Source organism: Chiloscyllium plagiosum, unplaced genomic scaffold (assembly GCF_037043375.1).
Source record: "Chiloscyllium plagiosum isolate Xiang-an unplaced genomic scaffold, Cpla_swu_hap1 HiC_scaffold_1, whole genome shotgun sequence".
In the NCBI taxonomy this organism is placed as follows: Eukaryota; Metazoa; Chordata; class Chondrichthyes; order Orectolobiformes; family Hemiscylliidae; genus Chiloscyllium; species Chiloscyllium plagiosum.
In genome coordinates, this window is record NW_028270139.1 from 162283539 (window position 1) to 162311089 (window position 27551).

The following is a 27551-nucleotide window of genomic DNA, read 5'->3' on the forward strand; positions in this document are numbered from 1 at the left end:
GTATGTATGTCTGTGTGTGTGTGGCTGTATGTTCACACATGTGAGTGCCATTATGTGTGTATCTGTGTGGCTGTATATATCCGTGTGTGTGTGTTTGTCTCCGTGCCTGCATGCATGTTTCTCTTTGCCTTTACCACAACCAAAAGTATTTAAAAACAGATACCCGACTGTAAGGATGTTCATTGTCATTGTGAGAGCGAAACAGGCAGATAGAGAGACAAGAGTCACATTTGGAGGGAATAAAAATATGAGAGGGACAGCAATAGATAGAAAGAGAGGGACAGAGATCAATAGAAATAAAAATCCATATAATTAATAATATATGGACTGACATATTCACCAGGTTGATTGCAGAGATGGAGTGATTTTCTTATGAGGAGAAGTTGAGATGGTTGGGACTGCACTCATTGGAGTTTGGAATAATGGGAGGCAACCTTAATGAAACATGTAAGATTCTTAGGGACTTGACAGGGTAGATAATGAAAGGTTGTTTCCCCCTGTGTGGGACCCTCTAGAACCAGAGAGCGTTATCCCAGAATAAGGAGTCATTCAGTTAAGACAGAGATAAGGAGGAATTTCTTTTCTCAGAGGGGAGAATTCTTTACAATTCTTTATCACAGAGGGCTGTCTAGGCTGGGTCATCAAATACATTCAAGGCTGGGGAAGATGGATTTAGAATCAGTGAGGGCATTAAGAGTTATGGGGGAAGGCAGGAAAGTGGAGTTCAGGATTATGTGATCTAGTGTGACCTTCTTGAATGGGGTGAACAGTGTCCTTCTGCTTTGACATCTTATGGGCTTTTGGATCTTTGGATAAACAGAGCAAAAACAGGGCAGTTAGTTATGTATAGAGAGTTAAATAGGTAGACCAGAGTTCATGATTTATAGATAGTTACAACAAGCCAGATCTTACCACAGACTTCAGGATCTCTAGTCACTATTCATTGTGAAAAATTGAATGAAAGAAATATAAAAATGAAATAAAACATTACATGGTACAGTCATGATAGGCTGGATGTCCTCTTTCTGTGCTTTCTACATAACTGTAATGAGTCCTTCTATCTGTCATTCAGAAACTAAATGATGTAGATTCGATGATCATATTTTCCACCCCTTCTTCGTAAAGAGGCGGAGCTCTCTGGAACTATTTTTCTTTGAGGAGAAAGTGAGGTCTGCAGATGCTGGAGATCAGAGATGGAAATGTGTTGCTGGAAAAGCGCAGCAGGTCAGGCAGTATCTAGGGAACAGGAGAATCGACGTTTCGGGCATTAGCAACCTGAAGAAGGGCTAATGCCCGAAACGTCGATTCTCCTGTTCCCTAGATGCTGCCTGACCTGCTGCGCTTTTCCAGCAACACATTTCCAACTATTTTTCTTTCTCAGGTCTGAGTTGGAGGAGTGCAAAGGACAATGTTGGTAGTGGGTTGGATAAGCAGTTAGATGAGGGCCCTGAGTTCTTCGCTCTCTCCAAGTTGCTCTAACTATTGACAGCAACTGGGAGAAAGCTCATTCAATTTTCTACAACCTCAGATGAACCAAGAGCCCAGTACTTTGTACTGGAATGAAGAGATAGAGTCAACACCACCACCCCCACCCCTCCACACCCCCCCCCCCCCCCCCCCCCCCCCCCGCCACCCAGACCATTAAATTATTGTTCGCCAACTCAAGAAAGGCAAATTCAATGTTAGCATTCACTTTAAGAGGGCTAGAATACAAGATCAGGGATGTACTGCTGAGGCTGCATCAGGCTTTGCTCAGACTGCATTTGAAATGTCATGAGCAGTATTCAGGCCAGAATCTAAGGAAGGATGTGCTGGCCTTGGGTGGGGTCCATTGGAGGTTTACAAGAATGACCCCAGTGATGAAGAGCTTGTCGTATGAGGAGCGGTTGTGGACTCCGGATCTGTACATGATGGAGTTTAGAACAATGCAAAGGGATCTGCATTACAGAACACTGAGAAGCCTGATAGAGTGGATGTGGAGGAGATGTTTCCACTAATAGGAGAGACTAGGTCCCGAGGGCACAGCCTCAGAGTGAAGAGATAGCCCTTTAGAACTGAGATGAGGATTAATTTCTTCAGCCAGAGGGTGGGGAATTGTGCAGAGGGCTGAGGAAGGCAAGTCATTGAGTGTATTTAAGATAGGAACCAGTTCTCCTAAATGGTCAAGCCTTGACCCTTTCTTGAGTTACTCAGGAGCTTGGGTTACTCAGTTCCCTATTTATTTCATCATGGTGACACCTTGGAATTTGGCAATCTTGCATTTGTCCCAATAAGCTTTATCAATTTGTCTCATTTCAATAACATTTCCTGCTAATTCTTTCGCGAATTATTCAATGCTTATGCTCCTTACAGTCACAGAGTAATAGAGTCCTACAGCACAGAGACAGGCCCTTTGGCCCAAACTGGTCCATGCCGACCAAAATGTTTATCCACACTAACCCTATTTCCCTGCACTTGGCTATACTCTTCTAATCTTTTCCGATCTATTTTTTGTCCAAATACCTTTTATATGTTGTAAATGTACCCGCCTCAACCACTTTCACTGGCAGCTCATTCCATATGCATGCCACGCTCTGTGTTCTCTTTCCACCCTCTAACCTTAAACTGATGCCCTCTTGTCCTCGATTACCCAACCCTGGGAAAAAAACTGAGTTCATTCACCCTATCCATTCCTGTCATGATCTTCTGCACCTCAATAAGTTGCCCCCCCTCAGTCTCCTCCACTCTAAAGAAAAAAGTCCTAGCATGTCCAACCTCTCCCTATAACTCAGTCCTTTGAGTCCTGGCAACATCCTTGTAAATTTCTTCTGCACTCTTTCCAGTTTAATAACATCCTTCCTCAAGCAAGGTAACCAAAACTGAACACAAAACTCAAAGTGCAGCCTCACCAACGTCCTATATAACTGCAACATAACTTCCCAGTTTCTATACTCAATGCCCTGACTGATGAAGGCCAATGTAACAAAAGCCTTCTTCATTGCCCTATCTACCTGTGTCTCCACTTTCAGAGAACTGTGAACCTGAACTCCAAGGTCCCTCTGTTCCACTGCACTCCTTAATGCCCTACCATTCACCATGAAACCCCTACCTTGATTTGACTTTTCAATATGTAAGACCTCACACTTATCTATATTAAACTCCATTTGCTATTTCTCAGCTGACTTGCCCAGCTGATCAAGGTCCTAATGCAATTTCCAATAACCTTCCTCACCGTCCACTGAGTCTAGTATCATCAGCAAACTTACTAATCATGCCTTGTCCATTCTCATCAAAATCATTAATATAGATAACAAACAGTAATGGGCCCAGCGACGACCCCTGAGGCACTCCACTAGTCACAGGCCTCCAGTCTGACCAGCTTCCTTCCACTATTCCCCTTTGCTTCCCATCATCAAACCAATTGTGTATCCAATTTGTCAGTTCTCCCAATTCCATGCGATCTAACCTTCCAGAGCAGCCTACCATGTGGAACCTTATCAAAGGCCTTACTGAAATCCATATAGACTATGTCTACCATCCTGCCCTCATCCACCGTCCTGGTCACTTCATCAAAGAACTCTAACAAATTTGTGAGGCATGATCTCTCACTCACAAAGCCGTGCTGACTATTCCTAATCAAACCCTGTCTTTCCAAATGCATGTCTATCTTATCCCTCAAAATCATCTCAAGTAACTTACCTACCACAGATGTGAAGCTTACTGGTCTATAGTTCTCAGGCTTTTCTTTGCAGCCCTTCTTGAATAATGCCATAGCATTCAAGAAGGGCAACGTGGTGGTTCAGTGGTTAGCACCAGTGCCTCACAGTGCCAGTGACCCAGGTTCGATTCCAGCCTTGGGTGACTGCCTGTGTGGAGTTTGTATATCTCCCCGTGTCTTGTGGGTTTCCTCCCACAATCCAATCATGTGCAGGTTAGGTGAATTGGCCATGCTAAATTACCCATAGTGTTCAGGGATGTGTGGGTTAGGCGCATTAGTCAGGGGTAAATGTAGAGTAATAGGGAATGGGCCTGAGTGGGTTACTCTTCAGAGGGTCAGTGTGGACTTGTTGGGCCAAATAGCCTGGTTCCATACTATAGGGATTCAATGATCTATGATTTACTACCCTCCAATCTTCCAGGACCTCACCCATGGCTAATGATTATGTAAAAATATCAACCAGGGTCCTTGCAATTTCTTCTTTAGCCTCTTGCTGTGTTTTTGGATATATCTGGTCAGGACCAGGAGATTTATCCACTTTCATACATTCTAATACGTCCAACACATCCTCCACTGTGATATGGACTATCCCTAAGATATCACCATTAAGTTCCCAAATCTTTATCCACGGTAAACACAGAGAAGAAATATTCATTGAGGCCCTTGCCCATCTCCTGCAGTTCTACCCATACATGTTCACTTTGGTCCTTGAGGGGCCCTATTGGCTCTCTGGTTATTCTTTTTCCTTTAATATACTTAAAGTATCTCTTTGGATTCACCCAAATCTTCTCAGTCAAGGCTATCTCATGCCCCCTTTTCGCCCTCCTGATTTCCTTCTTCAGTAATCTCCTGTATTCCCTGTATACCTCCAGGGATTCCCTTGATCCCAGCTGCCAGTACCTGAGCCATTTCTCCTTTTGTTTCTGGCCAAATTTCTCTTGTCATCCAGGGATTCCCTGTTCCTGCCAACCTTGCCCTTCACCCTCCCAGGAACATATAGACCTTGTATTCTCGCTATCTCACTTTTAAAGGCCTCCCACTTGCCGGAGGTCCCTTTGCCTGCAAACAAACTACTCCAACCAACCCCTGCAAGTTCCTTGGATATTAACCTCTCTGCCATGAAAATAGAACCTGCCTATTCACTCTTCACCTCTTTTTAGACAGCTCAATATTAAATCATTCCTTAGCTCCCCTGTGTTATAAAGAAAACATCACCGACTCATGCAACCCCCCCCTCATCAAAAAATAAACACTCCATTGCTAGTAATCTCCTCTGCATTTTGTCAAGTGTGGTCACATCCTTCTCTAATGTGGTGACCAGAATTGTACTAAATTTCCAATTTGCAATCTATCCAGTCTTTTATACCATTCCAGTCTATCCCCTGGACTCTTCTGGATGGGGCTGATGTAGCAGAAAACTCATGATTGGCACTCCAGTGTAGTACTGACATAGGTTAGTAAGCCCCATCTATCATCTCAACTAAATGTGAAAGAAGCCATTGTGCAGAATGTTTTAGATCTTGGGAGTTTCCTACCCTGGCGCCCTGAAGGGTCACCCTGGAATACAAATAACAAAGAATAACACAGGAGCAGGCCCTTCAGCCCTCCTGCACTGACAGATTTTGCCCTTCCATACTAAAACTGTCTTCCTTTACAGGATCGAAGGGCTTTTGCCCGAAGCGTCGATTTTACTGCTCCTCGGATGCTGCCTGAACTGCTGTGCTTTTCCAGCACCATTCTAACCTAGGATCCGTATCCCCCTATTCCCTTCCTGTTAATGTATTGGTCCAGGTGTTTCTTGAATGCTGCTATAGTGTCTGCTTCCACCACCTCCTCTGGCAGCGCATTCAAAGCACTCACCATGAGTGAATGTGAAAAACTTGCCTCACACATCTCTTTTAAATTTTCCCCCTCTCACACCTTGAACCAGTGTCTCCTAGTAAATGACCCCTCCCATCTGGGAAAAAGCCTCATACTTTCCACTGTATCCATGCATTCACAATCTTATAAATTTCTATTAGGTCACCCTTCAACTTCCTGCAAACCCAGTCTACCCAATCTTTCTTCATAGCTACCTTATCTATCCGTGCTGCCACTTTCAGTTATCTGTGGACCTGCACACCCAGGTCCCTGTGCATGTCAATACTGCCATTCAGTGTATAATTTCCACCTGTGCTTGACCTTCCAAAATGCATCGCCTCTAATTGGTCTGGATTAAACTCCATCTGCCAGTTTTCTGTCCATACCTCAAACTGATCTATATCCTGCTGTATCATCTGACAATGATTATTAAAGGATTGGACACTCTGGAGGCAGGAAACATGTTTCCGCTGATGGGTGAGTGCCGAACCAGAGGACACAGCTTAAAAATACGGGGTAGACCATTTAGGACAGAGATGAGGAGAAACCTCTTCACCCAGAGAGTGGTGGCTATGTGAAATGCTCTGCCCCAGAGGGCAGTGGAGGACCAGTCTCTGGATTCATTTAAGAAAGAGTTGGATAGAGCTCTCAAGGATAGTGGAATCAAGGGTTATGGAGATAAGGCAGGAACAGGATACTGATTAAGGATGATCAGCCATGATCATATTGAATGGTCATGCTGGCTCAAAGGGCAGAATGGCCTACTCCTGCACCTATTGTCTATTTGGTTGCTGCCTGAACTGCTGTGCTCTTCCAGCACCACTAATCCAGAATCTGGTTTCCAGCATCTGCAGTCATTGTTTTTACCTATTGTCTATTGTCTATTCACTATCTGCCAGTCCACCAATCTTTGTATTGTCCACAAATCTACTAATTAGACCAGCTACGTTTTCCTCCAAGCCATTTATGCAAACCATGAATAGCAGAGGTCCCATCACTGAACCCTGTGGAACAGCACTAGTCACAACCTTCCACAATGAATGTGCTGCCAATGATCACAGTGGCTCCACAGCCATTTAGGGCTCCCAGAACGTTAATCAGCTGGAAAAAGGATTTCTGGATTCCTTAATCCCAGTGTAGCATACCATCAGTAACACACAGGAATCCCAGCCTGGATTCTCTAGTCCCAGCAGCGCCAAATATAACAGTGGCCAGAACTGGAACTGCAAGCAGCCTCCAAATTTCTCTGACCACAGAAACCAGGTCACATGGTGTTGAAGGAAGTGGGGAGTTGGGAGTGAGGCCTGGATTGTGGAGGGGCACAGTTGGTGGCGAGTTCCAGAAATTGGGGTCTGGACGATGTTGGAGGTGAGACACATGATGTAATTCCACTGAGGCCGGTATCCTGTCCACAAGTCACCCTTCATTTACACATGGAGAGTCCTTGAGACTGATCCAGCTCCCTCAGAGGCAGCTCTCAGAGTGAACAGAACCTCTGATACTTCTCTTTATATCTGTGAGCCAGGGCTGCCTGATTAGACAAATTAACATCCCTAACCAGGGAACTCATATTCTACAAAGTCCACTTGGCTGACTTCATTACAATCACTACAGGGAGAGTGGAGGGGGCGGTTGGGCATCAGTCCCAGAGATTGGAGTGAGGAGTGTGTTAAGGGTGAGACCTGGATGTGGGGAGGGGTGAGGGGTATTGGGATGGTATGTGGAGATAGAAATAGGGCTACCAAGGGGGGGATGTGATGGGCCTTGGATGGGAAGGGGACAGCTGAACTGGAAAGGTCTGTCCCATGGTTCAGTCAACCTCCCCCTGCCTGAAACCCCCAAACCCCACCACGCCTCCAATGTGCACTGAACCTCCCGCTGGCCCAAACCCCACCCACCCACACCTCCCGAACATCCAATCTCTGCCTGAACCCTCAATACCTGGCACAACCCCAATGACCACTCCCTTCCTGAACTGCCCCAACCCCCAACAAGGCAAACCCCTCCCTAATTCCCACTCTTCAACCACACCCCCAACCTCCCAATGACCGTGCCCTGCCCAAAATTCCCCGACCCCCAAACCTTGCCCCAACCCCTGCTCCCTGCCCAAACTCCCAATATCCCACTCCGTGCTCCAACTCCCAACTTGCCCCTCCCATCAGTCTCATTGTTGAGAATCAGATGGGAAGCTGCCTTTGAATGTCCTGGTGATTTCCCATGTGAGGGCACAATTGGGACCAGATGCCCACGGTCCTTAATCCTGTAAAACTGCTTGTAGATTGGGGTTCAGTAAGGCCACCCATCACTGGGGCAATCCTGTGGGTGAGGGAACTATAATATCCAGCCCCGGGCACTACTTCAAAGACATGCAGTGCAGCTCTCCATGGGGTTCTGGTCAATATTCATCCCTTGTTAACATCACACACAAAAAAGATTGACTTCTCTTTATCCCCTTGCCTTCTTGTGCCATCTCGCTGTGCACAGTTTGGGTCCTGTGTTTGCTACATTACAATGGTGGCTACACTTTGAAAGTTCCTCATTGGCTGTAAAATGCTTTGAGATGTCCAGTGGCTGTGCTATAAAAGCAAATCTGTATTTCCATACTGTTCAGTGAAGTAAAGGATCTCCCCCAGTTGCCTTATGAACTGTTGGCTGTGACCGTCAAGTCATAGTACAAAGAAAGAACAAAGGGGTTAGCTCTGCTGCTGCACAGTGCCAGGGACCCAGGTTCAATTCCTGCCTCGGGCGACTGTCTGTGTGGAGTTTGCACGTTCTCGTCGTGTCTGCGCGGGTTTCCTCCGGGTGCTCCAGTTTCCTCCCACAATCCAAAGATGTGTAGGTTAGGTGAATTGGCCAGGCTAAATTGCCCATAGTGTTAGGTTCATTAGTCAGGAGTAAATGTGGGGGAATGGGTCTTACTGGGTTGGTCTTCAGAGGGTCGGTGTGGACTTGTTGGGCTGAAGGGCCTGTTTCCACACTGTAGGGAATCTAAATCAAAATTTACAGCCCAGGAACAGGCCCTTCGACCCTCCAAGCCTGTGCCAATCCAAATCCACTGTCTAAACCTATCGCCCAATTCCTAAGGATCTGTATCCCTCTGCTCCCCACCTACTCATGCATCTGTCCAGATGCATCTTAAATGAATCTACCATGCCTGCCTCTACCACCTCTGCTGGCAATGCATTCCAGGCACCTACCTCTCTCTGTGTAAAGTACTTTCCGTGTGCATCCATCTTAAACCTTTCTCCTCTCACCTTGAATGCATGACTTCTCGATATTGAATCCCTCACCCTGGGAAAAAGCTTATCTCTATCCACCCTATCTCTACCCTTCATGATTTTGTAAATCTCAATCAGATCTCCCCTCAATCTCCTTTTCTCAAATGAAAATAAACCTAATCTACTCAACCTCTCTTCATAGCTAGCACCTTCCATACCAGGCAACATCCTCGTAAACCTTCTCTGCACCCTCTCCAAAGCGTCCACATCCTTTTTGTAATGTGACGACCAGAACTGTACACAGTATTCTAAATGCAGCCGAAACAACGTCATGTACAATTTTAACGTGACTTGCCAGCTCTTATACTCAATACCACGTCCGATGAAGGCACGCATACCATATGCCTTCTTGACTACTCTATCCACCTGTGCAGCAACCTTCAGGGTACAATGGACCTGCACTCCCAGATCTCTCTGCTCATCAACTTTTCCCAAGGCTCTTCCATTTACAATAAAGTTCACTCTAGAATTAGTCTTGTCTAAATGCATCACCTCACATTTGCCCGGCTTCAACTCCACCTGCCACTTCCCTGCCCAACTCTCCAGTCTATCTATATTCTCCTGTATTCTTTGACAGTCCCCTATGCTTTCTGCTACTCCACCAATCTTCGCGTCATCTGCAAACTTACTGATTAGACCAACAGTGCCCTCTTCCAGATCATTTATGTATATTACAAACAACTGGTCACCTTTCTCCATTTCGAGAAACTCCCTTCAACTACTACTCTCTGTCTCCTGTTGCTCAACCAGTTCTTTATCCACCCAGCTAGGACACCCTGCACACCATGTGACTTCACTCTTTCCATTAGGTTACCATGGGGAACCTTACCAAATATCTTACTAAAGTCCATCAACAGCCTTTCCTTCATCTAACAACCTGATCACTTCCACAAAGAACTCTATTAAGTTGGTAAGGGATGATCTCCCCCTCACAAAACCATGTTGTCTATCACTGATAATCCCATTCTCTTCCAAATATAAATAGATCCTATCCTTCAGTACCTTCTCCAGCAACTTTCCCATCACTGACTTCAGGCTCATAGTTATCTGGAATATCCTTACTATCCTTCATGAACAGGGGGACCATGTTAGCAACCCTCCACTCCTCTGGCATTTCACCTATGGTTAAGGATGCTACAAAGATATCGGTCAGGGTCCCAGCTATTTCATCTCTCACCTCCCTCTGCAACCTGGGATAGATCCCATTTGGTCCTGGGGATTTTTCCACCTTAATATCCTTTAGCCTACCCAACACATCTTCCATCCTTATGTCACTGTGATCCAAAGTAAACAAACTTCTATCTCTAAACTCAATATTCATCATGTTCCTCTCCTCAGTGAACACTGATGCAAAGTAATCATTGAGGATCTCACCCATTTTCTCAGGTTAGACACACAGCCTTCCTTATCCTTATCCTTTAGTGAACCAACCCTTTCTCGAGTTACCCTTTTGCTTCTTATATATGAATATAAGGCCTTGGGATTCTCCTTCATTCTGCTCGCTAAAGTTATTTCATGGTTCCTTTTAGCCCACTTGATTCCTCATTTAAGATTGGTCCTACTCTCCCAATATTCCTCCAAGGCCCCTTCTGTTCTTAGCTGCCTGGACCTTACATACACTTCCCTTTTCCTCCTGACTAGATGCACGATTTCTCCTGTCATCCATTGTTCATGAATCCTGCCTTTCCTATCCCTTATTTTCAAAGGGACATGCCTATCCTGCACTATCTTTAACCTACCTTTGAAAGCCTCCCACATATCAAATGTGGACTTCCCTTCAAATAGCTGTGTCCAATCCACATTTCCCAGCTCCTGCCCAATTTTGATATAATTGGCCTTGGCCTAGTTTAGTACTCTTCCCTTAGGACCACTCTCATCTTTGTCCATGAATATTCTAAAACTTACAGAATTGTGGTCAGTATTCCTAAAGAAATCCCCCACTGCAACTTCTAACACCTAGCCTGGCTCATTCCCCAATACCAGGTCCAATATGGCCTCTTCCTTAGTTGGACTATTGACATTCTGTTCGAGAAAGCTTTCCTGGATGCGCCTAACAAATTTTGCCCCATCCAGACCTGACACTAAGTGTATCCCAGTCAATGTTATGAAAATTGCCATCACCACCACCCTGTTGCCTCTACATTTTTCCATAATGATTTTTACCTATTTGCCCTTCTACCTCACTCTCACTGTTGGGAGGCCTGTAGAACTGCACCCTTCTTATTTCTCAGTTCTACCCATAACGCCTCACTGCTCAAGCCTTCCTTAGTGTCCTCCTTTAACACAGCAGTGATATCATTCCTGATCAGCAATGCAATTCCTTACCTTCCCCCCCCCTCCCTTTTTACTTCCCTCCCTGTCCTGTCTGAACATCTATATCCTGGAACATTTAGTTGTCAATCAGGCCCTTCCTTCAGCCAAGTCTCTGTGATCGCAATAACGTCATATCCCATGCACTAATCCAAGCCCTACATTCATCTGCCTTACCCGTGAAACTCCTTGCATTAAAGCATATACACTTCAGACCACCTTTGCCTTCATCTGCTCTCTGCTTACTCTTCTCCTTGATAATGCTAACTAGAGACTGTTCCTTACGGTCTCTAGTTTCCACCTCACTTCTAATCTGCTCTCCTGGTTCCCAGTCCCGTGCCACATTAGTTTAAACCGTCCCCAAAAGCAGTGGCAAATCCTCCCCTAAGGACATTAGTTCCGGTCTGGTTCAGGTGTAGACCATCCAATTTGCAATAGTCCCACCTTCCCTGAACCGGTCGCAATGTCCCACAAATCTGAACCCCTCCCTGCTACACCATCCCTCAAGCCATGTATTCATCCTGTCAATTCTTTCATTTCTATCCTGGCTAGCACATGGCACTGGTAGCAATCCTGTGATCATTACCTTTGAGGTCCTCTTTAACTTCTCTCCTAGCTCCCTGAATTCTGCTTTCAGGACCTCATTTCATTTTTTACTTATATCATTGGTGCCAATGTGCACCATGACAACTGGCTGTTCCCCCTCCCCTTTTAGAATGCTCTGCAGCCGATCCGTGACATCCCTGACCCGGGCACCTGGGAGGCAACATACCATCCGGGAGTCCCGTTTTCAGCCACAGAACGGCCTATCTACTCCCCTCACAATAGAATCCCCTATGACTCTGGCCCTACGAGTCTTTTTCCCGCCCTTCTGAACAGCAGAACCTACGACAGTGCCATGATCCTGGCAACTGCTGCCCTCCCCTGGTGAGCCATTTCCCCCATCAGTATCCCAAATGGTATATCTGTTTTGGAGGGAGATAACCACAGGGCACACCTGCACTACCTTCCTACTCTTTTTCTGCCTTTTAGTCACCCACTCACTGTCTCCCTCAGCAATTCTAATCTGCTGAGTTAAAGCTCAGGTTTACAATGGCAGGGGACCTCAGACCCATGACATGTGCCTCTTGCTTAATATGGGAGCTCAGGAACATGTCTGACATTCCTGACTCTTACACTTGCAAGAAGTGAGTCCAGTTGTAGCTGTTGCTTGACTGCATGACGGCTCTAGAGCTGTGGATGGACTCACTGTGGAGCATCTGCGATGCTGAAGAGGTCGTGGACAGCACATTTAGTGAACTGGTCACACTGCAGGTTAGAATTGTTCTGTTCTAACGTATATCAGTGTGAGTGTGAACTTTCCCAGTGTGCATCAGTGTGAGTGTGAACTGTCACAGTGTGGATCAGTGTGAGTGTGAACTGTCCTTGTGTATATCAGTTTGAGTGTAAACTACCCCTCTGTGGATCAATGTGAGTGTGAACTGTCCTTGTGTATATCAGTTTGAGTGTAAACTATCCCTCTGTGGATCAGTGTGAGTGTGAACTGTCACAGTGTGGATCAATGTGAGTGTGAACTGTCCTAGTGTGTGTGTGTGTGTGTGTGTCTGTGTGCGTGTGTCTGTGTGCGTGTGTCTGTGTGTGCATGTGTCTGTGTGCGTGTGTCTGTGTGTGTGTGTGTGTCTGTGTCTGACCCAGTGTGGATTGGTGTGTGTGTGTCTTATGTCTTATGATTCACAGTTATCTTCAGCCAGAAGTGCTGAGTGGATGATCCATCTTGGCCTCCTCCAGAGAATCCCAGCATCACAGATACCAGGCTTCAACTAATTCGATTCACTCCACGTGGTATCACTCCACTGGATACTGCAAAGGCTCAGAACCCTGACAACATTCCGGCAATAGTACTGAAGATGTGTGCTCCAGAACTTGCCCGCTCCCCGAGCCAAGCTGTTCCTGTACAGTTACAACACTGGCATCTCCCCAACAATGTGGAAAATTGGTTTGTCACTTACTGGAGATGCTCATTGTCTCCTTATGAAACAAGTGACTTTTTATAAAACTGGTTGTCACTCTAAGTCTGCGAGATTTGGGTGTCCAGGAAGTAGTGATGGAGGAACCCCAGCTCCTGGCATTGGTCTACAGGTGCATGATGCTTGTGGATGAACAACATGACCCTGACACCAGAATAGTACAGAAAGAGTCAGGTCATAGGCAGGTAAAGAATCGTGATAGTGAAAGAGCCTGTGCAGTCAGGAGGACAGACTGTTCTCTGCAGCTGTGATCAGGAACCCCAAAGGTTATGTTGTCTGCCTGATGTCAAGCTAAGGATACCTCTTTACGCAGAGAGTGGTAAGGGCGTGGAATGCCCTACCTGCTAATGTAGTCAACTCAGCCACATTAGGGAGATTTAAACACATATTTAAAAAATAAACACATGGATGATTTTGGGATAGTGTAGGGGGACAAGCTGAGAGTAGTTCACAGGTCGGCGCAACATCGAGGGCCGAAGGATCTGTACTGCGCTGTATTGTTCTATGTTCTGTGTTCTATGTTCAACACAGCTGAAGAGGAGCTTGAATTGGAGGGCAGAGGTTGGTGGAAGAGGTGGTCAATCTAGTTGTCATGGTCCACATGGGAACCAGTGATCTAGTTAAATCCACAACCGATGTTCTGCTAACTAGACAACTGAGTACAAACACTCAAAGAGTGGTGTGGGAATAAGGGGTTTCAATTCATGGGGCACTAACATTCGTGTTTCAGAAAGGAGCTGTTCTTTTGGGATGGGCAGGGGGGGTACCAATTTCCTTGTCAAGTATATAACTATGGCTCTGAACATGGCTTTGTACTAACAAAGGTGGGAGGAGGATTAATGGTGCTATCAGAGTGTTTGGCTTGAGGGAAAGGCCAGGACAATGGAACAGTGTAGTGATGGTGTAAAGGCAGGCAGAGTGAGACAGGAAGGGATGGAGAGTCGAACGTTAACTGCACATTAATGAATGAAATGGTAGTGAAAAAAAAAGTTATTTCTCTAAATGCATAATGCATTTATGACAACAGTCAGTAAACACAAGGGAGAGAGGTTTATAACCTCCTCCCCTCACCATTCCCTTTCCGAACAGTTGTTGAAAAGAGTATTAAACAAGACATTATTGGAGCCTGTAATGAAATCAATATAATAATCTTTCATATAAACAAGGACAGTTAAATGGGTAAGGGAGGCCTGAAAGATAAGTTTGAAGAAAGCTTTTGTGGTAGTTTCTTGAAGCAATAAGTTATGGAACTGAATCGGGATAAGGCTATCTTCAATCTTGTATTGTATAAACTGGCTGAATTAATTAGTAATGTCACATAGAAAGTAGTAAACATAATACCATTCAACTTGATACTAAGTTTGAAAGGGAAGTATTCTAATCACAAACAAGAAGCTTAAACTTAAAACTAATTATATAGTTATGAGTGGACACATGGTTGATTAGGTAAATGGACTAAAAGGCATGATAAGACCATAAGACCACAAGAAATAGGAGTGGAAGTAAGGCCATTCGGCCCATCGGGACCATTCCACCATTCAATCATGGCTGGTGGGCATTTCAATGTCACTTACCAGAACTCTCCCTGTATCCCTTAATTCCTAAAAATTCAGGTATTCAACAAACACATTCCATTGAGTAACAAGAATTCAGCCAGACCTATCCACGACTGACTCAGGAAGTCAAGGATAGTGGTAAAAACAATGACTGCAGATGCTGGAAACCAGATTCTGGATCAGTGGTGCTGAAGAGCACAGCAATTCAGGCAGCATCCGACGAGCAGCAAAATCTAGAGAGAGGAGGAAAACTTCTTCAAGGTAGGCATCCTTGCAAGAGGATTCGCAGTAGGGTTAAAATCTCAGATGCTGCCTGAATTGCTGTGCTCTTCCAGCACCACTGATCCAGAAGTCAAGGATAGTATTAGATTGTTAAGAAAAATAGCATGCATGCCCACAAAAAAGACCCTGAGCTTCCAGTTGCCCACCACCTAAACACCTCACCCTGTTCCCTGGCCAATATCTATGTTTCGGGCTTGCTGCAGTGCTCGAGTAAAGTTCAGCACGAGCTGGAAGAACAGCACCTCATTTTTCACTTGGAGACCCTGCAGTACTCAATATTGAGTTCAATAACTTTAGGGCTTGAGCTGTCCCATGTTTTACCCCAACGCCCACAACACCAGGCCTTGTTATAACATAAAAACTGAAAGAACTGCAGATGCTGCAAATCAGAAACAAGAACAGAAGTTGTTGAAAAAGCTCAACAGGTCTGGCAGTGTTTGTGAAGAGAAATCAAAGTTGAAGGGTCACCAGACCTGAAATGTTAACTTTAGAGTCATAGAGCCATAGAGATGTACAGCATGGAAACAGACCCTTCGGTCCAACCCGTCCATACCGACCAGATATCCCAACCCAATCTAGTCCCACCTGCCAGCACCCGGCCCTTATCCCTCCAAACCCTTCCTATTCATATACCCATCCAAATGCCTCTTAAATATTGCAATTGTACCAGCCTCCACCACATTCTCTGGCAGCCCATTCCATACACGTACCACCCTCTGCGTGAAAAAGTTGCCCCTTAGGTCTCTTTTATATATTTCCCCTCTCACCCTAAACCTATGTCCTCTAGTTCTGGACTCCCCGACCCCAGGGAAAAGACTTTGCCTATTTATCCTATCCATGTCCCTCATAATTTTGTAAACCTCTATAAGGTCACTCCACAGACTCCGATGCTCCAGGGAAAACAGTCCCAGCCTGTTCAGCCTCTCCCTGTAGCTCAGATCTTCCAACCCTGGCAACATCCTTGTAAATCTTTTCTGAACCCTTTCAAGTTTCACAACATCTTTCCCATAGGAAGGAGACCAGAATTGCACGCAATATTCCAACAGTGGCCTAACCAATGTCCTGTGCAGACACAACATGACCTCCCAACTCCTGTACTCAATAGTCTGACCAATAAAGGAAAGCCTACCAAACGCTTTCTTCACTATCCTATCTACCTGCAACTTCACTTTCAAGGAGCTATGAACCTGCACTCCAAGGTCTCTTTGTTCATAGGACCTTACCATTAAGTGTATAAGTCCTGCTAAGATTTGCTTTCCCAAAATGCAGCACCTCGCATTTATCTGAATTAAACTCCATCTGCCACTTCTCAGCTCATTGGCCCATCTGGTCAAGATCCTCTTGTAATCTGAGGTAACCCTGTTCACTATCCACTACACCTCCAATTTTGGTGTCATCTGCAAACTTACTAACTGTACCTCTTATGCTCGCATCCAAATCATTTATGTAAATGACAAAAAGTAGAGGACCCAGTACCGATCCTTGTGGCACTCCACTGGTCACAGGCCTCCAGTTTGAAAAACAACCCTCCATCACCACCCTTTGTCTTCTACCTTTGAGCCAGTTCTGTATCCAAATGGCTGGTTCTCCCTGTATTCCATGAGATCTAACCTTGCTAATCAATCTCCCATGGGGAACCTTGTCGAACGCCTTACTGAAGTCCATATAGATCACATCGACTGCTCTGCCCTCATCAATCTTCTTTGTTACTTCTTCAAAAAACTCAATCAAGTTTGTGAGACATGATTTCCCACATACAAAGCCATGTTGACTATCTCGAAGCAGTCCTTGCCTTTCCAAATACATGTATATCCTGTCCCTCAGGACTCCCTCCAACAACTTGCCCACCACCGACGTCAGGCTCACTGGTCTATAGTTCCCTGGCTTGTCTTTACCGCCCTTCTTAAACAGTGGCACCACGTTTGCCAACCTCCAGTCTTCCGGCACCTCACCTGTGACTATCGATGATACAATATCTCAGCAAGAGGCCCAGCAATCACTTCTCTAACTTCCCACAGAGTTCTTGGGTACACCTGTTCAGGTCCTGGGGACTTATCCACTTTTAACCGTTTCAAGACATCCAGCACTTCCTCCTCTGTAATCTGGACATTTTGCAAGATGTCACCATCTATTTCCCTACAGTCTATATCTTCCATATCATTTTCCACAGTAAATACTGAGGCAAAATATTCATTTAGTATCTCCCCCATTTTCTGTGGCTCCACACAAAGGCCGCTTTGCTGATCTTTGAGGGGCCCTATTCTCTCCCTAGTTACCCTTTTGTCCTTAATATATTTGTAAAACCCCTTTGGATTCTCCTTAATTCTATTTGCCAAAGCTATCTCATGTCCCCGTTTTGCCCTCCTGATTTCCCTCTTAAGTATACTCCTACTTTCTTTATACTCTTCTAAGGATTCACTTGATCTATCCTGTCTGTACCGTACATATGTTTCCTTCTTTTTCTTAACCAAACCCTCAATTTCTTTAGTCATCCAGCATTCCCTATACCTACCAGCCTTCCCTTTCACCCTGACAGGAATATACTTTCTCTGGATTCTTGTTATCTCATTTCTGAAGGCTTCCCATTTTCCAACTTTGATTTCTCTGCACAGATGCTGCCAGATCTGCTGAGCTTTTCCAGCGACTTCTATTTTTGTTTCTTATTACATGGTCTGCTATTACACAGAACCCATTGTTAGCCACTAACGGTCACCATTAACAGTTATTCACCCTCCCAGCGAAAACGTTATCCGACTCCTTTATCTGTCTGTTCTCTTTTTTTGGGCTTTATCCCCACCTACCATCTACTCCTTACCCCTTCCCCCCAACCCTATGTACTGCATATAAATTGACATTTTCCTAGCTACCATCAGTTTGGAGGAAGGGTCACCCGATTTCTCTCCTGCTGAGCTTTTCCAGCAATCTTTATTTTTGTTTCTGATTTACAGCATACAGTTAATAACTGATTTTCAGTTTTTATTGAGCAAGTATGAGGATTGGGAATTAAAAATCATAAAAAAGGTCAACAAAAAAAACCTGACAAAATGGAAAGGAAATAGAAAATAATAGTAAACCAGCTGAAAAATTTAAATAAGCATCTATTAAGGAAGAGAGTAATCTCTCCTTCAAAGCAGAAATAGGAGAAATTAGTGACAGAGAAATTAAACAAATATTTTGTGTCTATCTTCTCAGTGGAAGACATCAGTTTCAAGCCAAAACCAAATATTAGAACATAGAACAATACAGCGCCGACATGATTTTCCACAATTCCTTAGGTTTGGAAATAACTCCATCCATTTTTAAGTTGGCATTTTGAAGTTTTAAGTTTTCAAAAAAGGGGGAAAGATGCTAGAAACTATTAGTAACGATGTCTAATCACTGCACTTAGAACACTATACGTGATTAGTACAAGTCAACATAGTTTAATAAAAATTATAAAAGGGAAATCCTATTTTATAAATTTATCACGGCTCTTTGGGGATGCAACTAGTAAGGTGGAGAAAAGGAGGACCAGTAATTTTCACAAAGTGTTTGATAAGGTCCATATAAAGATTAATGCTCATGGGGGGGATGATATATTAGAGTGGTTACAGGGCCGGTAAACTGACAGGAAGCAGAGAATAGGAATAAATTTGGCATTTTCAAGGAAAAGATTAATTCTGAAGAACAGTTGAGTTATCTCTCCCATGCCCTGACCCGCAATTCTAACTCAACCAACATCACAAAAGGAAATGATCTTTCGTGGTCATTGTCACATTGCTGTCCGTGGGATCTTGCTGCGCGCAAACTGGGCTGCGGAGTTTCCTATATTACAACAGCCGCCACATTTAAGAAGTTCGGCTGGTTGTGAAGCGCTTTGGAACGTCCTACATTTGTGACGGGCGCCACATCAATGCAAGTCTTTAGCTTCTAAAGGAAAGGCGGGGCGTGAGGCCGAGCAGCGACGCGCTTTCAAGGAGTCAGCCCTGGTACGACGGGCCGATTGACCTGGCTCAGTGGTGCGGCTGGAAGGGGGGGAAAGAGGGTGAGAGAGGAATGGCTGTGCTGTGGTACCGTTTGTGTCCGCTTGATGGGAGTGTTGATAGTGAGTGATCAGCGTTCACACACACACACACACACACTGACACTGACAGAGTCAGGTCAAAACAACAACACAAGCTACCACCCACATTGGCTGCTGAATACTCCATCCCTGGAAAGCTCTCTCACTCAGCACCGATGTGTTACACTTTTAGGCAGCACAACGCACTTGACCAGACTGTAATGCCGAGCGGTAATGGCCAGGTATCTGTGAATGATGGGTTCCAGTCTGCTCATGTCCCTCCGGTTACAGTGGGTTCCGATGGGTTGGGATTAGGGACTGAAGCAGGAGCCGTGACAGTCTCGGAATCACTGGCGGATGGTACACAGAGCTCATTCCAAACACCGACTGGACCCCGTTCCCTTTTACTGGACTGGGTCCTAGCTTGACTCAGAGAGAGATAACCACACCTCTACTTTATTCCCTCTCCTCAATCCCTCTCTCCTTCAGGTACCCTCTCCTTCACTCTCCCCTTCTCTTCCTTCACTCCCCTTCTCCTTCACTCTCCCCCTCTCCTCCTTCATCCCCCTTCTCCTTCACTCTCCCCCTCCCCTCCTTCACTCCCCCTTCTCCTTCACTCTCCCCCTCCCCTCCTCCCTTCCTTCACTCCCCCTCTCATTCACTCTTCCCCTCCTCCCCTCCCTCCTCTCATTCACTCTCCCTCCCCTCCTCCCCTCCTTCATTCTCCCCATTCACTCTCCCTGTCGCCTCCTCTCCCTGTCCCCTGCTCCTTCACTCCCTCTCTCATCACTCTCACCCACCCCCAATCTCCTCTCCCTCGCTCCTTCTCTCCCCTCTCATTCACTCTCCCTCTCTCCACTCACCCTCGTATTTACTCCCACTCCTTCACTCTCTCCCCCCACTCTCCCTCTCTCCTTCAAACATCCTCTCCTTCACTTTCCCTCTCTCCTTCACTGTCCCTCTCCTTCACTCACCCTCTCCTTCACTCACCCACTACTTCACTCTATCCCCCCACTCTCCCTCTCTCCTTCAATCATTCTCTCCTTCACTCTCCATCTCTCCTTCACTCTCCCTCTCTCCTTCATTGTCCCTCTCTCCTTCACTCACCCTCTCCTTCACTCACCTTCTCCTTCACTCACTCTCTCCTTTACTCTCACTCCCCCTTCACATGCCCAACCTTCACTCTCCCCTTCCTGCCCTCTGCCCGTTTCCTTCACTCTGTCATTCACTCCCCTCTCCATCACTGATCTTTGTCCTTTCTCCCTTCCTCTCATTCACTCCCTCTCCTTCTCCTCCATATCTTCTATCCACCCCTGTCTCTCTCTCTCTCTCCCTCACTTATGTCTCAATTTCCACACCCTCCCATCCTCTTCTCATCCCTCTGTGCCTCTCTCTACCTTGTCCTCTGCCGTACCCTATCTCTGCTCCTTACTCTCACTGTCTCTGTCTCTGTCAGTCTCCCATCTTCCTGTCTCCCTCTCTTCTGCTCCCTCTCTCCGGCTCACTCTCCCTCCTCGCCTCCCTCTCCCTTCCCCTCTCTCCCTGACTTCCTTTCTTCCCAGTTTCCCTCTCTCCATTTCCCTGTCTCCTTCTTCCTGTCTCCCCCTCCCCGATCTCCCCCACTCCCCATCTCCTTCTCTGTCCCTATCTCTCTCTCTCTCTCTCCCCTACGGTATGTCTCCCCCTTTCCGTTTTTGCCTCTCTCCTTGTCTTGGTCTCTCACTGTCTCTCTTTCCCCCAATTGCTTTCTCTCCCTTCCCCTCTCCCTATCTCTCTCTCTCTCTCCCTGTCTCCCTCTCCCTATCCCTCCTTCCCCTCTCCCTGTCTTTCTCTCCCTCCTTCCCCGCTCCCTATCTTTCTTTCTCCCTGTCTCCCTCTTTCCCCACTTCTCCCCCTCTGTTTATCTCCTCTCCCTCCCTCCCCCTTTCTCCCTCTCCCTCTTTCCTTGTCTCTCTCTCTCCCCTCCCTGTCTGCCCCCATCTCCTCTATCCTTTTCCCTCCCTCCCCCATATCTCTGTTCCTGTCTCCCTCCCGTCTCTCTATCACCCCAACACCCCTCTCCCTATTTCCCTGTCTCTGTCTCCCTTTTTCCTATCCCCATCTCCCTCTATCTCACTTTCCTCATCTGCCTATCTCCCTCTCCCCACCCTCTCTCCCTATCCCCCTCCCTCTCTCTCTGTCTCCATATCCCCTCTCCCTCTACCTCCCTATCCCCCTCTTCCTCTGTCTCTCTGTGCCCTTCTCCATATCCCCCTCTCCATCTCCCCTTCTGCCTGTCCCCTTTCTCCCCCTCCCTCTCTCCCTACCCTCCTCTCCTATCTCCTCACACTCTCCCCTTCTCCCTACCCCCCTCCTTCCCTAATTCCCCCCTCACTCTCTCCCCTTTTCCCTATACTCCTTTCTCCCTATCCACTCAGTCTCCCGCCTTCTCCCTATCCCCCCCCCTCTGTCTCCCTCTCCTCCTCTTCTCCCTATCCGCCCCTTAGTTTCTCTCTCCTACTCCCTATTCCCCCTCTCCCCTCTCTCTCTTCCCCCTTCTCCCTATTCCCCCTTTCCTCCTCTCTCTGTCTCCTCTCTCTCTCTCCTACACCCTATCCCCCTCTCCCTCCCTTCCCTCCCTATTCCCCTCTCCCCCATCCCCTGGTTCCCTCCCTCTCTCCTGGTTCCCCCTCCCCGCTCAGCCTCAGGCAGTGGAGGAGGGGGGGGGGGGGGTTGGGTGTGTGGCAGCCCCGGGATAGAAGGAGCCGGAGAGCGGGCCGAGTGGAGCACGGGGCGGCCTGTGGAGAGTGAGTTGGATTCACACCTGGCAGTGCGGCACTGAGCTGTGCCCGTGTGTCACTGACTTCCCATCCCTGGGAACATCCGCGACTCGAGAGAGACAAAAAAAAAGATGCGGCAACTTAGGGAGGTGTTTAATTGTCTTTTAGCCTGATGGAATATTAACTGGGAGCTCTATTGGATAATGAGAATCGCGGTGTTCCTGCCACCAATCCGTTCTGTAGCCCGGGGACTGGAAGTGAGAGAGAGGTGATAATGAAGTGGGGCTCTCTCTCTCTCTCTGGCTGAGAGGTTACAGATTTGCAGGACTCTCCTGAACTCGCTTCCCGAGTCTGTTGGAGGGAAACCGCGTGGGGAGCGGCCACTGTTGTGGCGCTTTGCCAGAGTCAAGTCTTCCCCGCCTCTATATAGACATACTCCAGGCTAGGAGTGTGCAGGAAATCATTCAGCTCTCTCTCTCTCACACACACAGATATATATATATGTACGCACAGACACACACAGGCAGACACACACACATACTGCAAGACATCTCCTCAATATCACAGAGATCTCGTATGTGTCTCTGTCCCCTAGTTCCCTGTTTAGTTAAGAACGTGCAATAAATTTTTTGAGTTTTTTTTTGCAAGGTGGGGAGGGAGAGAAGTTTATTTCACTCCCCTCCCTCCCTCACTTCCCTCCCACTCTCACCCTCTTCTGTGTTTTTTTTTGCTGTTGCCCTGGTTTTCTCAGGATGTTTTGGGAAGGTTTGGAACTGGCCTCTGCTGTAGCCACAGCGACTGCCTGCCTGGTCTCTCTGCTCCTGCTGCTGACTGTCTCCAGGCAACTTTGGCAATTCCGTTGGACTGTGAGCCGTGACAAAAACTGCAATCTGCCGATTCCTAAGGGCTCGATGGGGTTACCCCTCATCGGAGAGACTTTTCATTGGTTAGTAGAGGTGAGACTGATTCATCCACTTATACATTCTCTCTGTCCGTCTGTCTGTCTGTCTCTGTGCGTCAGGGAGTGGGGACTTGTGTCATTTTCAAACTGGTCATATTTGGAAAAGATAATATTGTACATCTCCAGGCATGTGTGGGACTGCGCGGTTGCTAACTCTTGTCTTAAAATGTTTGCATGACCTCGCTCTTAAAAATGCGCAAGTTTTCGAAGTTATCAGGGGCAGCGGGCTAAAACTTCGCCTCCTCTCCCTGAATACTATTTTGGGAGCTCGGTACGGGCGATCTGAACGGTTTCACTGGGACTGCGTGTAGGGTTTTGAGCACCGTCTAATCATTTCTCAGAGACGGACCGTTGTAAATATTAAGCAGCAGAGGCTGCTGTGTAACCGGCCTTAACCCACTGACTGCTGTTTGACCCTGTCAGCACACTGACCTCCGGGAAACGTCCCACTCAGGGATCGCAAATTGACCTAACTCCCCCTCCGTTTAAAAACAGGTTTCTCTCTCACTCTGTCTCCCACTGCCCTCCTACCCTAACAGGTGCTACCAGCACTCAGTAAGTTTCCGTGAGACTCGCTCAGCCTGTGTGAGAATGGGACAACTGTGTGTGTGTGTGTGTGTCTGTATGTGAGAGTGGGTACTGTGTGTGTGTGAGTGGGTACTGTGTGTGTGTGTTTGTGAGTGGGAACTGTGTGTGTGTGTGTTTGTGAGTGGGAACTGTGTGTGTGTCTGTATGTGAGAGTGGGAACTGTGTGTGTGTCTGTATGTGAGAGTGGGAACTGTGTGTGTGTGTTTGTGAGTGGGAACTGCGTGTGTGTCTGTATGTGAGTGGGAACTGTGTGTGTGTGTGTCTGTATGTGAGTGGGAACTGTGTGTGTGTGTCTGTGAGTGGGAACTGTGTGTGTGTCTGTATGTGAGAGTGGGAACTGTGTGTGTGTGTCTGTGAGTGGGAACTGTGTGTGTGTCTGTATGTGAGAGTGGGAACTGTGTGTGTGTTTGTGAGTGGGAACTGTGTGTGTGTCTGCGTGTGTTGGTGTGTGTCTGTGTGTGTATGTGTTCGTGTGTGTGTGTGAGTAAATAAACAGTATTCCCACCTTACCCTTTAAACCAAAAATATCAGCTGATTCCCCAAATGCTATCCAGCCGAGTATTCACACAACCTCTCGACATTCCAGTCCGGATAGAAATGATGCACACTGATCTAACATCAGCATTGTGAACAACTCTCACTCCATTCCTGGGGGGTTAGGGGTTTACAATTGCCTTTCGGTCAGGAGGGGAGAGGAGGATGTTCTTGTTCCTGCTCTTTCCCCACTTTGTCGGAAGATGGATAGGGGGTGAGGGGGTGGGGGGGGGGGGGGGAGGTGGTAAGTGGGAAAACAGTCTAGGGTGAAGCCTCCCGCAGTCCAATAGCTCGCCGGCAGCCGGGGGTGGGGGGGGGGGGGGAGGCGGAGCTGGTGGGGTATCTGTGTGGAACTGAGACAGGTACCGGTGGGGCCTGTGTTCCCCCTTCCCGGAGGGAGCTGTATCCACGTGGGGATCCTACCTATGGAGCAGTCTCGGCGTGAGTGTTCCTGCCTGGGTTAGAGTCTCTCTGTCCGAGCGTCTGTCTGCACAGGGAGCACCCGCTAACCTGGGCCGACCTTGCACACTGACAACCTCCATTCATTCATCCGCTATGAGGGAGAATTTTGTTTTATACAGCGAGGCGCGGGAAGCCTCCCATTCCCTGTTCGGTCACTCTGTTAAAATCCTAATTTTTAGTGTAAACTGATTTGAACTTCCTCTGCATAAAGCATTCTTTGTCCCCGGGTGGAAATGTATCAATAACCCTTTCTTTAAGCACAAAGAGAGCTGTAATCATATTTATTGAGATCAGGCCAGCAATTGCGTTAAAAGCCGCGATTACCCAGATAATCTCTCAAATTTGGTTTAATAAGATTTATCGCATGGTGCTCATTATATACAAAGCAAATACTGCAGTGAGTGGGGGTGGGGGTGGGGAAGTGTGGGGAGGTGATTGTGTGTGTGTGTGAGAGAGTGAGAGACTGTACACGCGGCTGTGAGAGACTGTACACGCGTCTCTGTGTGTGTGTATGAGAAAGCGATAGAGCCAGGGACAATGTGTGTCTGTTAGAGAGAGAGAGAGGTAGTGAGGATCAGTGTGAGAGACGGGGACACAGCCATAGACAGTGAAAGAGAGAGACAGAGAGAGAGACAAAGACAGTGTGTGTCTGTGTGTGAGAGAGGGACAGAGCAAGAGACTGTGTGTGTGTGTGAGAGAGACAGAGCAAGAGACAGTGTGAGAGGGATAGAGCAAGAGTGTGTGTGTGTGAGAGAGAGAGAGACAGAAAGAGATAATGTGTGACAGAGAAAGAACATCAGACAGAGTGAGTTGGACAGAGCAATATACAGTTGGGTTGGGGGGGGGGGGGGACATGGAGAGCAAAAGGCAGAGAGAGAGAGTGAGCAACAGAGGAAGACGCAGTGAGAAACAAAACAGTGAAATAGCAAGAAATAAAACATTGCATGTTGGTGAATAATCTCTTGTCAGAAATAGACAGTGAGAGATAGTGAAACAGCAAGGGCAAGAGAGATACAGAGAGACCTGGTGAATGGGTAATAACAGGGAGACAGTGAAACAGAAATAGTGTCAAAGAAAGAGTGTGAGAAACAGGGAGGGAGGACAAATGGAAAAGAGATTGAGAGTGAGAATGACTCAAAGAGAAATAAAATGTGAGAGAGAATCTAACTGATAGTAACAGAAGTTGGGGGAGAGAGAACTCGGGGGACAGAGTTTGAGACAGTGAGAATGTGATGGAAGCGGGAGTTCAGTAGAAGGGCGAGATGCAGAAAGTAGAGTTGAGACCCAGGATAAGATTAGCCATGACCATGTTAAATGGTGGTGCAGGCTCAAAGGGCTGAATTGCCTACTCCCACTCCTAATTCCTACGTTCCTGAGAGAGAAACAAGGAGAGAATCTGAAAGAAATGGCAGATTTGAAAGAAGTCGAGACACAAATAGGTAGATAGATAAAGAGGTGATTGGATGGATGGATAGATAGATAGAGAGGGGGGTTTGGAATCCTACCATAGCAGACAGGAATCATAACAGCCATGGAGTCATAAAGGTCTACAGAATGGAAACAGGCCATTAGGCCCAACTTGCCTGTGCTACCCAGTTTTCACAATTATGCTGCCACATTTATTCCAGGGTTTCCAGCTGTCTGTGTTGCTGGAACTCAGAGTTATGCAACTCACACCCTGACAAAGGAGCAGTACTCCGAAAGCTTGTACTTTCAAATAAACCTGTTGGACTATAACCTGATGTGTGATTTTTTTATTAAACTTTGTCCACCCCAGTCCAACACCGGCACCTCCACATCATGGCACCCCATTGAGTAAAGCTAATAGAGGAGGGTGCCTTCTGAATGTCTATTTCTGCCCAGTTTTTCCCATCACCAGCTTCTGCCCCTGCTGCCTTGTGCTCTGAGTCTCAGCAAGCCCTGGCCTCATGTATCTGACGATCACGCCCCACTCGACATGTCAGTTGCTGCTCGAACACAGTGACTCGGGATGGGCGAGCCGCTCTGAGGGGGCCTTTTGATCTTTAGGCAAGTTCTCGAACTCTGAGTGGGCCAAAGACTGAGTGGAGATTTTGTGAGGGCAGTATGGAAAATGCAATTGTGAACAACACCTCCCCTACCTCCCTCCCACAACTACGTCTTTGAGTCTCTCACCACCCTGACTTTGAACTATATTACCTGTGTCACTGGTTAAATCCCGAGGGCAGCACAGTGGCTCAGTGGTTAGCACTGCTGCCTCACAGCACCAGGGTCCCAGGTTTGATTCGGGCGACTGTCTGTGTGGAGTTTGCACATTCTCCCCGTGTCTGCCTGGGTTTCCTCTGGGTGCTCCGGTTTCCTCCCACAATCCAAATATGTGCAGGTCAGGTGAATTGGCCATGCTAAATTGCCCACAGTGTTAAGTGCATTAGTCAGAGGGGAAATGGGTCTGGGTGGGTTACTCTTCGGAGGGTTGGTGTGGACTGATTGGGCCGAAGGGCCTGTTTCCACACTGTAGGGAATCTAATCTAATTCCCATTCCAACCGCCCTGTGAATATCCTGCAGGGAACTGCAGCAGTTTTGGGAAGTTGTTCCCCACTGCTTCTCAAAGATAAATAGGTTTGGGAGATAAATAATGGGCTTGCCATTGTTGCCCATACCTCATGAACGAATGAAGAAAACATGCTACAGTTTCCCATAGTGGCAGTCACACAGCGTGTGCACAGGCCGTTTGGCCCACCATGTCTATACTGAGTGGTAGAATCACAACTGTAGTTTCATATATAGTTTCTGAGTTCACTGGAGTAGGACTTGAACCTATGGACTCAGAGGGAAGAGGGACTGAGCTGTAACTGATAGAGCAAATGAAGGAGGGTAGCCAGGGCAACGGCATGCAGACCACAGAGTCATCCTGAAGTGTTCTGAGTTCTCCCTCAGACCTTTCTGATGTTTGAACTGAGCAATAGACTGGGAAGAAATGTCCTCCAACGGTAGAGATCACCAGAGGGTAAAGATAATTGGCCAAAGAATCGGAACAGGAGATTGTTTTTAATGCAATGAGTTGTGGTGATCTGGAAGGCATAAGCTAAAAGGGCAACTGAAGCAGGTTCAGTAGGGACTTGCCGAAAAGGGAACTGGATGAAAGTCCCAAAGGAGTAAGTTTGCAGCCCCATGGGCAAATGGACATAGTTTGATAGCTTTATTGAAGAGCTGGT

At 46.9% G+C, this 27551-nt stretch overlaps 1 protein-coding gene across 5 annotated transcripts in view; it reads left to right on the forward strand.

The window, feature by feature from the left end:
* Nucleotides 1-27551, forward strand: part of cyp26b1 (cytochrome P450, family 26, subfamily b, polypeptide 1) — a 59394-nt gene that overhangs the window by 4921 nt on the left and 26922 nt on the right. For 2 of the 5 annotated variants that reach the window (XM_043690169.2, XM_087991902.1), the window contains exon 2: nucleotides 22563-22767. In XM_043690169.2, the coding sequence (XP_043546104.1) occupies nucleotides 22564-22767 (204 nt within the window). In that variant the 5' untranslated portion in view covers nucleotide 22563. Of the gene's footprint in view, nucleotides 1-18673; nucleotides 18979-19274; nucleotides 19295-21821; nucleotides 21839-22562; nucleotides 22768-27551 lie in introns of those variants that run through there. The other 3 variants (XM_087991907.1, XM_043690083.2, XM_043690258.2) reach the window with 3 other exon arrangements.